General features: G+C 42.6%; 1 protein-coding gene across 1 annotated transcript in view; it reads right to left on the minus strand.

Moving 5' to 3' along the window:
* The window catches only part of CCNYL1 (cyclin Y like 1), a 1,025,424-nt gene that overhangs the window by 685,384 nt on the left and 324,661 nt on the right, over window positions 1–15,379 (minus strand). Inside the window, exon 5 of the mRNA XM_044060538.1 lies at window positions 4,402–4,437. Within this exon, the coding sequence (XP_043916473.1) occupies window positions 4,402–4,437 (36 nt within the window). The remainder of the gene's footprint in view (window positions 1–4,401; window positions 4,438–15,379) is intronic.

Below are 15,379 nucleotides of genomic sequence, written 5' to 3' on the forward strand. Positions count from 1 at the left end.
AGACCCAGGGCATAGCAGATGAGCCAAAGGGTAGTGCAGAGAATTGGTAATGCATTAAGCCAGCCTTGAATCTGAGGTATCTTCTGCACGGATTGTCTTATTGGGACATGCAGCTATGCCTCTTTTAGGTCTAATGTCACCAGCCAAGCATTCTTGCCCAGCATGGGCAGAAGCTGCTGCAAAGTCAGCATTTTCAATTTTGGAATGTCCAGGTATGTGTTCAAAACACATAAATCCAGTATTGGCCGCCAGGCCTTGTCCTTTCCGGGTACCAAGAACACTCAAGTAAAAACCTTATCCTTTTTCCTGCTCTGGTACTGGCTGAACATCCATGAGGGACCTAACCTGTTTCTGTGCCTCTGCCCATTGATTTTTTGGCAGATCTGGCCAACCATTTGCCACTGGCAGAGTGTGGAAACGGAATCTGTATCCCTGTGATACTATGTGTAGTACCCACTTGTCCTGGGTTATTACCTGCCAATTTTGAACAAAAAGTGCTAATTTTTCCCCTATGGGTGCTACCAAAAGATAAGTGCTTGGTGCAGGCAGAGGGAAGTCATTAGGATTGTTTTCTGTAGGTTTGCGTTTCATCTCCTCCAGATTTGGAGTTAGAAGCACCCCATTGCTTTGACCTGTATGAATCTTGCGCCTGGTATCTGGAACCCTTTGGGCATCTGGATTTGCTCCTTTGAGCTCTGTCTGACACAGGAAAGAAACAGGCCAGTGTCTACTGAATCTAGGTGGCTGCACTTGTAGGAAGTCTAACAGTTTGCATAGACTTAGCTTTGTCGTCCATTTTCTTTAAAACCTCTTCTGCCTTAATACCAAACAGAGAATCATGCTGTAAAGGTGCATCTAGCAATTTAGCTTTAACATGATCAGGCAAATTTTCTTTAACCAGGCATGCTTCCTAATCACAGATCTAGTAACTGCGGCCCTGCAGGAGGCCTCTAAGGAGTCAAAACCACATTAAAAAGTATGCTTTCCAACCTCTTCAGCTGCATGCAATAATTCCTGCAATTCTTTACTTTCTGCACATTCTGAAATCATCATTATTTTCTGTTTCAGCAATCCCATAACATGTTGTTGGTACTTAAGCATATGAAATTGACAGTTTAAGGCCCTGATTGCCAAGGTTTCAGATGTATAAAACCTTTTTCCCCCCCCATCTGTACAGTGCCCTTGAATCTGTCAGAGGGGGTAGGATTTTTTGCTGTTGAGGCCTTTAACTCCCTTTGGACCCTGTGAAATAGTTTCAGGATCAGCAGCAGGGTTTCCAAATAAAAATTTATTTGAGTCGGGGACCCTGTAATATCTGGGCTTACTGGGAGCCGGAGGTAAGGAGTCAGGGATCAAGCCTGACTCCAAAACCACATCATCCACAATGTCTAAAACGGGGGGAATGGCTAAAGGCCTGTGTTGAGGGAGAAGGAAATCCCTGACCCTCTTTTTTGATTCTTGACTCTCCCAGTGAAAATGCTCCCTCAAAGTATGCAAGGTTTCTCCAAATGAATAATCCTCAGGAGGAGATGCAGATGGTACAGACCCCTCTGCATCAGAATCCTCATAGGGAGGTATAGATGATTCCTGATCAGAAGAGGAATCACAAGAAATAGAAACCTGATCTGAAGATTCATAATCAGTGTCTTGCCTAGGCCTCTTATCTGCAGGGGGATGGGTTCTCCCCTGATCAAGGTAATAAGGTCTTCGGCCATTCTGATCATCTGCTTTTTTAGGCATAGAGGCCTGTGCACGTGGCTCATGCGTCGTTTTTTTTTAATTTTAGAAGTTGCTTTTGTCTTTGGTTTTGCAGCTGTCGTCAATTTCATATACAAATGTTGAGGTCTGAATACACCCCTCAGAAGCCGGTGCCTGCTCAGCGGCTCCGGACCCAGAGGGAGACACATCCGTCGGTCCAATACCTTGAGTATCTTGCGGCATGCCAGACTCCATGTGGGTGTCGGTAGAGGCCTGCGACTCAAAGGTAGCGGGTATCAGGGGCTGCGAAAGTGCCTCAATGAGTACCGGCAAACCGGTGACTGGCTTAGGAGAAGCTTTGTCATCGGTTTTGGATCTCGACTGCCTTTCTCTGCCCTTTTCTTTGCGTTTATGCACTCCGGTAGTCGGATTGCTATCAGACGACATTTCTGGGTAGTTAAATCTGTTTCCAAAATACTTTGATGCAAAAATATATCAATGCTTAATAGTGTGTTGGTTAAATCTAGCACAAAACCGACAGCCAGGCACGTTGTGATCAGGGCCTAGGCAAGGAATACAGTATAAATGAAAATCCTTGAGGTATTTGCTTTCCACAAGTAATACCATTATTAACTTTTTCTGACATTGGTAAGGAGCAAGAAAAAAGTTTCCCAAACAGGGTACTTCGCTTTATTGAAAACTTCGGTTCTGAAACTCAAACTCGAATATTTCAGTAGTCGGCTGACCGGCACTTGTGAAATGCTTCTACTTCGGGTACCGCGCGGCAAGAAAGAACGAATAAAATGGCATCGGCTGCATGTTTCATACCCCTGATGACCTGACATCATGGAAGAGAAGACAGCAACTGACACAGGACCAAAGACTTTGGAATTCAGGCCGACTGAGGACAACCTGCCAGCAGATTACCCAAATGTAATGACTACAACAGTGAAACACGAAGAACATCTTATGTTACCCAAGGTCTTCATCGGACTTGGTGACAGAAACTACTACTGTATAATCTTTTAGAGTCTTACATCTAGAAAGTGCAGTCCTAAAAAAAAAAATGCAGTACTATCTGTATTCATACTGGATCCCAGCTGCTATACTGATAATCTTCCCTGGACTACCCAAATTCCTTTTCATCATCTCTAACTACTATGAGTGCGCCTCTCTGCAAATAGCAGTGTGATGTACAGAAGAAACTAATGTCGCTGAACTGCCACATATGAACTGCCCCAAGAGCTAGTCCTTACAGCTCTTGGATGCAATAGCTTCCTCTTTCCTCAGACTATACTCCTTCCATATGTTAAAGCCAGTTTAGTACAACCCCTTTCCCCAACAGTAAAAGGAATGAAACTCTGAATGCAAACCAGATGACATGGGCACTGCTGAAGCCAGCTGGGGGGGTTAGTGGTTGATTCAGGCTTTTCCACCCTGTTGCAAAGTTGACAAAGCATGTTGGATGGCGCACTGGTGCAGCAGTAACATTGTCACCTCAGAGCAAGAGGTTCTCCAGTTTGATTCTCGGCTGGAGTGCCTTCTGTGCAGAGTCTGCATGTCCTCCCTGCATTCGTGTGGGTTTCCTCCAGGTACTCCTATTTCCTCCCACATTACAAAGACATGAATCTGGAGCATTTCTCCCCAGGCATCCGCTGAAAAATTAGCTTCATTCCAAGTCAGACTTTCCCCGTAAACTAATGTTAAATAAATAGTGGCAACCAGAAGAAGCTGGGTACTACTGCGGGAAAGCAAACAGGACTACATCTGTAATGAGAAAACCCCTGCCAAACAGCTTATATGCTGAAATGGTAGTGCACATGCATGGGGTTGCTGGGCAGCAGATGGTGGGCTAACCAGGACATACAAGCAAAAAATAAAATTAGCTAAATACATCTGCCTAGATGACATCCTTTCAGTGGGCGTGTGTGGTGTGAATGCTCATGCCTTCCATTGTGAGGCAAGGGAGCAACCTAGCAGCAAACAGAAAAGGGACTGAGGGTTGACAGACAAAGAAAAAAAAAGTGAGTACTAAGCCAATCCAGTCTCATACAATTTGGGTTTCTGACAACTGCATTGTAAAATGATCACCTTCAGACAAGGGTGAAATATCTGCAATCTGTTACTCAGTTCACTAACAAAATGTATTTTGTAAACCAAAGACAACTACTTTTCCCTCTACCTACATGCCACTTTAAAAACGACTAAACAGCTACATATCAATGAAAAACAACTTGAAGACAAACAAGAGTAGAGAAAATGCACCCAATGTTTAACTCTCAATACGGCAAGAGAACAGTTAGTCATCCAACATTTCTGTTACTAACAGTGGACTACTTTTTAAAACTTTTTACTTTATATATATATATATATATATATATATATATATATATATATATAGGTCATTTACTGTCACATAATTACACTCAGATGAACTAGTGTATACCATTATCAGCACATTAACAAGCCAAGCAAATAACAGAAAGGTTCACCAAGTCCTCAACCTTAAACTTGCAGTCAAGTTTTAAACTGAATTACATTTCTAGAACCTGGTATGATACAAACAGAATTAGTAGCTGTCACTGCTCTATACCACAGCATGATGACATTTTAAAGGGTGCTAGATTATCTCATAACAGAAATACAAGCAGAACTTAATCAATTTTTAAATAATTGCTGACATTTAAAAAAAACGTTGCTTACCTGTTCTTGATGTGGTAGTATATTGCTAAAGTGACACTGTTAAGACAAAAAAAGACTGGTATTTGAATTGAATATTTTCTGCATTTAACCATTTTAACTGTTTAATTACCAGTTACATATCACAGAAGAATAAAAGGCTAACTACTACATTAATGACTGCATGTGATCTATATGCTTCTTGCAATACATTTTTTATTTTATTTAAAACATTATTAATGCTGAGAAGCAGTACTATCTTACATCAAAAATTCATGTAGTATTCCTGTAGTCAATTTATGCCTATACTACAAATTTAAGTGAACCATGAATGAAAGGGCATAAAATGTACACATACATGACAGCTCAGCTTTGGAAAGGCTGCAACGTTGTAATCAGTACCCCCACACCTTCCTCAAATTTCTAGCTTGTTTGATCACAGAAAACACTAGGAAAGCTTTTCCAATAACAGAAGTGAGAAAGAGAACCCACTTATTTATCAATGTAGGTGCTTTAACTAAAAAAAAGTGATCATAGTTATTATTCCACATTCTATACCATATACTGAATATCAAATTTAGCAGCTGATGCCATCTCCTATTCCTATCAGCATTATCAGCATTCTCATTAACTGCTCTCTCTCAAAACACCATATTCCTCTTATTTGGAAAATTTCATACATCATCCCAGTACACAAAGGAGTTAAATCAACTGAACTCTCCAGTTACAGACCTATTGCAATATTACCTCCCCTAGCCAAAATATTAAAAAAAAGTACACACATCCAACTCTTGCACTAACATGGTTTCTGTCCCAACCATAGCACAACTGCTCTTCTAAGTTTTACAAATTTCATCAACCAATACAGGAATGAAAGTAAACATGCATCTTCCTAGCTCTCTCTCCAAAGCTTCCGACACTGTCGTCCATCAAAAACTACTAACTGTGCTCTCTGACCTAAAACTCAGCCACTCCCTCTCTTGTATAGTTGCAAAGTTATCTAACTGATCGACAACAAGTTGTTAGATGGCAACAAGACCTCTCTCTCCTCTACTGCCTGTTACTATGGGGTTCCCATTGTTCAATTCTAGGACCCCTTCTTCACTATTTTTACTAACAAACTTCACACTGATACCAACCCTGCCCCTCTTGTTCGGTATGTTGATTCCACACTTATCCGCGCAGTTCCTACACTAAAACAACTCAACGATATAACACAATCCTTCTCTGCGGTGGTGTCCTGTCTAACTCAACTTAATCTTAACCCAAATAAAAATCCAAATAAAGCTAAATTTCTGCTCTTTCATCCCATTAAAGCCATAGAACCGCAACCTTCATTTCACATCATTTCCTCTAATACCATTAGAACTACTATCCCAAGCTATACTCTTAGGTGTTACAATTGACAATATGAAATCTGTCGTTCATATATCTCATACTATCAAATGCATATAAAACTAGAACTTTATACAGAAGAAAACTTCTAACATTCTACAAAACAGGCAATCGCTATAACCCACCTACTCTCTACTCTTACATGCCTTGCCCATCTTTACCAATCTAAAGGAGAGAAGCGGGAAAACTAGAAGCCTGCTACAACAAAATAGCCAGATTTGTTACAAACTCCCCATACAGAATCCACCACTGCTTGGCTCTCTGCAACAACTCAGATGGTTAGAATTAAGCCATCAGTTATAACCAGCTCACCATGGCCCACAGACTGATAAACCATCCTGGGGGGGGGGGGGGGACTGCCCTTCAAAACCTATTGCAACCTTACTCCAATAATTGAGTGCTAACAGTGCTGGAGGACTCTCTACTCTTACTACAACTAACCCTGCACACTTCAAGAAAATACTGAAAAGCCATTATCTGACAATTGGCTCTGCCCGTGCTCTAGCTCTGGCTAACTCGCACCGCTCGCTTCTCTATTACACAATCTCGTCTCTCCACTAACCACCCTAACATTATCCTATCTCCACCTAAACCTTAAACTAGTTACTCTTGCTCCTTTTTCTTTGACTGTTTATTCCTCTGTGCTAATTTGTCTTCAACCTCATTTCACTTCATCCTTTTTCCCTACATTCATCTTCTACTATTACCTCCTACTCTCTCCTCTGTTTATACATCTCATTATATCCTCAAGCAGTATGTTCCTTAGGTGCACTTTATTGTAAGATTATATTAACATGTGCATTTATAAAAAATGTTTTATATTCATTTAATGTTCACGAGGTATCTTACTTGGCAGTGTAATTACTGCTGTAATCTTTGTGTATATGTAATACTGCTTTATGTATGTAATGTTGCTTTGCATTGTATCTTTGTAATTTTGCTTTTGTCTAGGCAGCTTTTCTCCCTGGGCCTCCGCTGAAAACTGGCTCATGTCCAGTCGAACTTTCCCAGTAAAAAAATGCCACAAATACTGTGAATAAAAATACACAAATTTAATGCCTCAAAAAAGTCTTCCAGAAGAGCAATACCTCTGACTAATTTCTAAAATTAAACATAACATATACAAATATATAAAATGCTGCTCCAGCAGTCCTCATGCTCTCCCCCCCTTTGTTTACATCAGAGTTACCAGATGGACAAAGAAATAACAGGGTAATGAAAAAAAAGAGCAGAACACCATTTCTTTCAGACAAATGCACCTTCAAATATAAATCTGCAAGTATTCCAACTAAAAAAATAAAAATCAAAACAGAACTATTTTCTCTAAATGTGTATACAAACGGCTTTTAATAAGTAATACAACATGTGGTCTAAATCTCAACATCCAATGACTTTGTCATTACTTGCATTCTTTCTGTTCACATCTGTTACACAAGAGTACAATTCATGCATAGTTTATTGAAGTAAAACAAAAGCAGCCTGGGGAGCAGAATCCCCTTCATGAACTGCTGAACCAGAGATTAAGCACAAATATTTTACATGTTTCAAGTCCTGAAAGGAAATAAGTGAGACCCAAAATTAAATGAGTCTTAAGTTAAGGAAGACAGACTTTTGAGCTTGAAAGGAAATCTAGAGCTCAAATGGAGAACATCTTCCAAATGGCTCTGTGGAAGTGCCATCATGGCTTATTTAAACTATGATGTCAACAATGAAGTGAAGCTCTCATTTCTAGGGGATTCTGATCTCTAGGAAGCAGACCTCCCAGAGCTAGGATCAAGACACAATTCTTAGAAAGAATAAAAAGACAAAGACAAATCAGAATGAAGACTAGTCTGACAGAATGTGAGTAAACACAGAATTAGCCAGAAAAGTGAATGATGGAGAAATCATCCAGGACCCACTCTCCCTTAGAACTACAAAAGAAAGCAGAATTTAGTATACTGCATTTTCTTATACTGTGAAAGTACAGTTTTGTACCTACCATAAATGTAGATTGCATCTGCAGTCATCACATATGGGTTGTCCTGCCTCAGGCAGCCCTTCGGTCGGCCGGATTCCAAAGTCTGGGTCCGGCATCGGCTGATGTCGCCCCTTCCCCGACGTCAGAGTGCCTGGGGTATAAAAGCGTCAGCAGACGCCATCTTCCTCAGTTTTTCTTGCCCCAGATGCCAGGTGCCCTCTAAGGAAGGCTAAATTTGGGGAAATGCAATAAATTCCAAACATGCACAAAAATATATACATATATAAAAACAAATACACTATAATAGATAACCCCAGCTAGCTATGAGAGGGGAATGTACCCAAGGAATACCACAGAGGGGACGGAGGGAGGGTAAACCTGACTGCAGATGCATACCTATCAGACATCTACATTTATGGTAGGTACAAAACTGTACTATGTCCTTCAAGGATGCATCTGCAGTCATCACATATGGGTAGAATACCATAGCCAATCTGGGGGTGGAGGATCTATGTAAAGGATGGTGTAGCTAAAATGCCCTGCAGGACTGCCGAAGCAAAGCCTGCTCTGGATCTGGAATATAAAGGTAAGTTGTAATGCTTGGAAAATGTATGCACGGAGCTCCATGTAGCAGCTTCTAAAATGTCCTTGGTAGCCACCCTCTTAAGAAGGCTGTGGAGGTGGCTGTGGCTCTGGTCGAATGAGGTCTAATGTTAGCTGGCACAGTTTTTCCATGAAAGGAGTAACAGAAACGAATGCAATTCCCTATCCATTTTGAAATTGTCTGTTTTGAAATTGCTTTTCCTTGTGCACCAGCAGCATATGCTACAAACAACTGGTCAGTTTTTCTGTAATTTTTTGTTCTGTCCAAGTAGTAGCGCAACTGTCTGTGTATGTCCAGGGTGTGCAGAAGCTTTTCCCCTTTGTTTTGTGGATTTGGAAAGAAGGTAGGCAGGTGAATAGCTTGGTTTAATGAGACCCTAGATACCACCTTAGGCATAAATGAAGGATTGGTTCTCAATGAGACTCTGTCCTGATGAAAAATAAGAAATGGCTGTACTGCCATGAGGGCCTGTAACTCAGATACTCTTCTTACTGAGGTTATGGCCAGAAGGAAGGCAGTCTTCCAAGAGAGGAACTGTAGTTCTGCAGATGCGGCTGGTTCAAAGGGAGGCAGTGTTAGTTTTTCCAACACGAAGTTAAGGTCCCAAGTAGGCAGTGGTGGTTTCCTTGGAGGATTGACATTTTTAATTCCTCTTAGAAACTGTCTTAGCAGAGGATGAGAGAAGACAGGTGGATCAGTATTGTACTCTGCTGAAATTGCTGAAGCATGAATTTTAATGGAAGAGTAAGACAGGCCATTGTGGAGCATTTCTGCTAAATATTCCAGGATATGTGCCATGTTCATAACTGTTGCATCTAGGCCCTTTGAGGTGCTCCAGGTGTGAAATCTTTTCCATTTTGCTGAGTATGCCTTTCGTGTGGAAGGCCTGCGAGCTTCCATGATGATATCCTTCACTCTCTTGGATAGCTTATCCTGGTGATGAGTCAAGGTATTTTCCAGGCAGCTAGCTGTAATGTTTTCAGGTTGGAATGCAGAGTTTTGTAATTGTGCTGTGTCAGGAGAAGCGGCCATTGTGGCAGAAGCCATGGTTTTGTCCGTGACATGCTCTTTAGCAATGGGAACCAGTGCTGTCTTGGCCAGTCCGGAGCTATCAGAATCACTCTTGGCTGCTCTGCCCTGATCTTCAGTAAGACCTTGGTCATTAATGGAAGAGATAGGAATGCATACACTGTTAGAGCTCTCCAGCTGAAAGAGAGGGCGTCCACTTTCCATGCTTGTGGGTGTTATGTCCTTGTGCAGAATTTGTCCAGCTGATGATTGTGTGGGGAGGCAAAGAGGTCTATGTCCGGTCTCCCCATCTGATGGAAGATGTCTGGGTGCAGCATCCATTCGTGTGCATCCATGATGTTCCTGCTTAAGCTGTCAGCCAGTATATTGTCCTTTCCTGGTACAAACTGGGATTGCAGCTGTATTTTGAGCGTCAGGGAAAGTTCCCATAGATTCATTGCCAGTCTGCAAAGAGGGTAGGAATGGGTGCCTCCTTGCTTGTTTATGTACCACGTAACTGTAGTGTTGTCTGTCCTTATTAGCAGGTGGCCTTGATGTAGAAATAACTTGAAGGCCTCGATTGCATGCATCACTGCCAGCATTTCCTTTTGGTTTATGTGCATGCGTAACTCTTTGTGACCATAGTCCTTGAATGCATCTTCCTTCCATGTGCGCTCCCCATCCGTGGTCTGAAGCGTCCGTTGTAATGGTTTGGCTGGCTATTGGTTTGCTGAAGGGCAAACCCCTGTTTGACTGGCTTGCTTGAGTCCACCACAGAAATTCCCTTTGAAGGCATGGGATGAGTGGTATCAAAGTTTCCAAGCTGTGACTGTGCTGAGTCCATAAACTCCTTAGGTACCATTGGAGTTTCCTCATATGTAGCCTTGCTTGAGGAATCAGAAGAATGCAAGAAGCCATGTAATCCAGGGCCTGCAGGATTTTTCTTGCAGTCAGCTGAGTTTGTCTTGACAGGTTTTTGAAGTAATCCGGTAGTTGGTATTGTTTTTCTTCTGTGAGGAAAGCCATTTGGGTGGTTGTGTCTAGATCCGCACCCAGAAAAGTTATTCTTTGGGATGGTACAAGTCTTGACTTGTGAATGTTGACTGTATATCCCAAGGCCTGGAGAAGATAGATGGCATAATTCAAGTGTTTTACCAAAATTTGTTGGCTGTCCGCTTGTATAAGGCAGTCGTCCAGATACGGGTAAATTTGCATCCCCTGAAGTCTGCAGTGTGCAATTACTGATGCCAGGCATTTTGTGAATACTCTGGGCGCAGCAGATAAACCAAAGGGCAATGCTGAGAATTGATAATGCTCTGAACCTGCAAGAAATCTGAGGTGTCTTCTGCAGCTGTGTCTGATAGGGACATGCAGGTATGCCTCCTTGAGGTCCAGAGTTACCAGCCAAGACCCCTTGTCCAGCATGGGAAGGAGTTGCTGTAGAGTCAGCATTTTGAATTTTGGCACAATGAGATAAGTATTTAGTGCGGACAAGTCGAGAATAGGCCTCCATTGCTTTTCTTTTCTTGGAACAAGGAAGAGTCTGGAATAAAATCCTTGACCTTGTTCTGAGAGAGGAACCTTTTCTATTGCTTTCATTTTCATTAAGTTGGAGATTTGTTTCAAAGCCTCTGCCCTTTGATTTGGTGGCAGGTCTGGCATGCCTTTTCTTTTCGGTAATGTGTGGAAATGGAACCTGTATCCTTTCTCTATTTGTAGTGTCCATTTGTCCCTTGTAATAATGTGCCAATTTTCTGAAAATAAGGAAAGCTTTCCGCCCAAAGGTGCTTCCAATTGAGCCCTGGTTGGCGGTGTCAAAGTAAAGTCATTGAGTCTGTCCTTGTGCAGCAGTTGTAGGCCCTGCACTACCTCTCTGGTTGGGATGCTGCCATTGACGTCCTCTGTAGGAGCCTCTAGCTTGCCCTCTACCTCTGGCACGCCTGTTCTTGCCTCTCTGAAATCGGTCTGTGTCTGGAAAGGACCAGTTCTTGGAAGGCCAATTTCTGCTGAATCTTGGTGGTTGGACTTGCATAAAATCTTTGACTGTTTGTACAGATGTTGCCTTTTCTTCAAATTTCTTTAAGACCTCCTGAGCAGTGGAGCCAAATAACTTTGCTTTTCCAGTGGAGCATCCAGAAGCTTTGCTTTAACATGGTCTGACAGAGATTGTTCCTTCAGCCAAGCATGCCTACGTATGACCACCTGTCATAGCTGACCTACATGAAGCTTCCAATGCATCATAACCACACTGCAAGAAATGGTTGCTAACCTGTTGAGAATTATGTACCAGATCCTGAAGTGATTTGCGATCTAGGGGTTCAGGTGAACACAACTTTTTATGCAATTCATCTAACAAATATTCTTGGTACTGTATCATATGAAATTGACAGTTTAAAGACCCCATAGAAAGGGTAGCAGAAGTACACACTTTTTTATCCCATCGCTCTAAAGCCCTGGACTCCCTTTAAGAGGGGAGTGGATTTTTTGTAGCGACAGCTGCAACCCCTTTAGGGCCCTGGGAGAGAGTTTCTGGATCAGCAGAGTGGGCCTTGTAAAGGAAAAGGTGTGATTCCGGGACCCTGTAGTACCTATCGGGTTTGGCATGAGCCGGAGGGAGAGTGTCAGAGTGTCAGGGGTTGTGCTAGATTCAGAGTACACATCAATGACATTCAAAACAGGGGGAATAGCCAAAGGTCTATGCTGAGGCAAATGCAAGAAGGTCCTTAATCTCTTCCTGGAATCAGAGAATTCCTGGCCCTGCCATTGGAAATGCTCCCTCATAGTGTGCAGAGTTTCCCCAAAAGACAGTTCTTCAGGAGGGGAGGCCGAAGGGATAGATTCCTCTGCATCTGAATCCTCGTAGGCCAGAAAAGCCTCCTCCTGGTAGTCCGAGAGAGCAGAGCCATCAGAGGCTTCATCTGAGGAGAGGGGATCAGAGGGGCTCAACCCTGGGCCTTTTTTCTCTAGGAGGTTGAGAGCCCCTGTCCGGATGAGGCTGAGAGCCCCTAATTAATGAAATAAGGTCCTCTGCTAGACTAAGGATCTGAGAACCTGTAGTGGGTCCCTGAGGGATAACCCTGGGAGGCATAGATTTTGAGTGTTTAGCAGCTTTAGCCCTAGAGAATGCCTTAATAGACATGGATGCAGGAGGCCTGGCTGCACCACGTGCTGGTGTAGTTTTGTCTAAGGGAAAGGTGTCGGAAGGTTCCTGGACACCAGATTCCAAAGGAGATTCAACAACCGATGCAGTAGTGGCCTCCGGGGCCGAGGTTGTCGGTTGTATGGTTTCGGTGGACGGTAGTACCAAGGACTCTGTTTCAGCCGAGACCGAGACACTTGCGGTAGGCCTGGCCGTGGTTTCAGCCGAAACCGCGGACCGCGTGTGTCGGTCCTTGTCCTTCCGTTTCTGTATTAAATGTGAAGTCGGAGTCTCAGACGGCATTTTGTAAGCAAAACTAGCCCCAAAAAATTCCTCTGCAAACTCCGACCGACGTCTTAGAGTGCGTCGGTTGAAGGAAGCACAGGCAGAACAGGCCGAGACGTCGTGGTCTGGGCCTAGGCAAGGTAGGCAGTAAGAGTGGAAATCCTTATGAGGTATTTGTTTCCCACAAGTTAAGCAATTATTAATTTTATCTGACATCGGCTGAGGCAAGAAAGAGTCCCCAACGGGGTACTTGAATTTTGAAGTCTTCGGTTTAGCTGAATTACAGGAGCTGGCCGACCGGCACTTGCGAACTGCTTCTGCTTCGGGCTCCACGCGGCAAGAAAGACTGAGGAAGATGGTGTCGGCTGACGCTTTTATACCCCAGGCGCTGACGTCGGGGAAGGGGCGACATCAGCCGACGCCGGACCCAGACTTTGGAATCCGGCCGACCGAAGGGCTGCCTGAGGCAGGACAACCCATATGTGATGACTGCAGATGCATCCTTGAAGGACATCAGGTCAATCCCACCGTAGGGTGGTAACAAAATACACACAGCTTGAGATCCATATCACACTGATGCTGTGACAGAGAATCTGCTAAGGCATCCGACGGCCTAGAAGATGGGCCACAGCCAGGAAAAACCGGATAGCCCAATTTCATATATGAACTGTTTCCATGCAAGCAAAGATATGCACAGGTCTAAGTACAATCACATTACAGTACTAACTACAGGCTCACTGCTGAAATAATACAAACGCATAAAACTACAACAAGCAGACTTGAGTCAGTTTGGCATAACTTTTCAGTAGTGGAACATCCTACGACACAGACATGGTCTTGAGCCAAAGTTGTTAGGAAGATGCTCGTTATAACCCAGTCCTTTTTTAGGTGAGCAAAGTCGACATTTGTTCATGTTTCATTACACTGCTTGCTGCTCCACACCTCAGTCTTGGCAGTGACAAGTAAAAAAATATAAACTGCTTTTCAGTTATCCAAGATCTTTAAATACTTAGTAGTAATTTTGTGAATGCTTTTTCCTGAAAGACATCCCATTTGAAAACTCCCAGTAAGCATCCATTTGGGTGTCATGTGCCCTCTCCTATTCAGTTTTTGTGAATGAGTGGCAAAGTTGTAAGTCAGTCTTCTCAATTCAGCACACTAACGATTTACACCTCTCATGTGCTGTATCACTAACCTAATGTCCATATCCCTGCATATGAAGGTTTCTCCAACCACCAGTCCTGGTATACTTGATACGTGCCGGCTTCTAAACCAAATAAATCAAGACAAGTACATGACAAAAGATGTAGATTTCACTAATCTACTGGTGGGTAACCGATACCAAAGTCAAAATCAATAGCACATCAGCTGAAATGGTACAACTTAAATATATAGGAGTATGTACACAAAGTCTTCCACATCACCTCTTAAGCACTGTATAGAAACTGCAGTACTTCCTTATGGACAAATCCCACAGAATTGCCTTTATTTTCAACTGTTTATCTCCATATATTCATAAAGATTACTTCATAGTTAGGCAAACCACAGCATACTGTAATACTGCATGCTTTGCAGCTAGCTCTTCTTATATGATCTGATTTCTTTAACCAAGTAAACACAATGGTCACAAGTGCCTTTCCTTCAAGGTTGACCTGGGAGCACTGTTTGGTTAATTATGCTGTTTAGAATCACAAAGGATGAAAATGAGTCCAAAGAAATCAAAACTTGGGACTATAGGATAAAGCTCAATAGATGTTCATAGACAATGCTCTAAACTGTCAGAGTGCTTCAATAATGAAGCATTTATGGGCTAAAAATTCAAAAGCAAATTGTGTGCCTTCCAGTAAACATCAGACCTCTGACTACCCCACTTGTATTATTCATCCTTAACCAGTACTTCACTTACCAGACATGACATTATCCACCTTCCATCAGCTAAGTCCCCAGAATTCACAACAAACAAGGACATACCTGGGAACCCCAAAAGATCCTCACATCAGAACTACTGTCTGCATTCAGTCATCCTGCAAATAGTGCTTCATGCAATGGCTCTAACATTTTAGCTTTACCGGAGCCCAAACAGCTTTAATTTGTGCCAATACACATCTTATGTACAGAGAACTATACTCACCATCTCAGCTAACAGATTCCTCTAGTGCCAAACAATTATAACTTATGCTACTTTATTTACTCATTACCATGGTATGACTGCCTGCTACTAGATCTAAGGTTTTAAAGTTTGATTGAGACTTAAGACATGTTGGAATGACAAGTATCTTACAGCATCCCCATTCCCTGGAATAGGCTTCCATTCATGTGAAGCAGAGCCCTTCTCTAACTGTGTTCAAGCTGGAGCAGTTGTTGAAAAATCGGAAATTCATACCTGGTCTGACACCTATATCTTTGGTATACATAAGAAGCTGTTAAATCACAGAACAGATTTGTGACATTTGCTTGTTGACAGGAGGCAAAGAACAGTTGTGTACACTTACCATAAATGTAGATGTTTGAGTTTATTCACTGTTGTAGTCATCACACTTGGGTTATCCTGCCAGGGGTAGCCCTCAGTCGGCTGGAATACAAGAGGCTTATTTCTGCATCGGTTGATGTC

This window comes from Protopterus annectens, chromosome 2.part0, assembly GCF_019279795.1.
Source record: "Protopterus annectens isolate FY-2018-M chromosome 2.part0, PAN1.0, whole genome shotgun sequence".
Taxonomy (NCBI): domain Eukaryota; kingdom Metazoa; phylum Chordata; order Ceratodontiformes; family Protopteridae; genus Protopterus; species Protopterus annectens.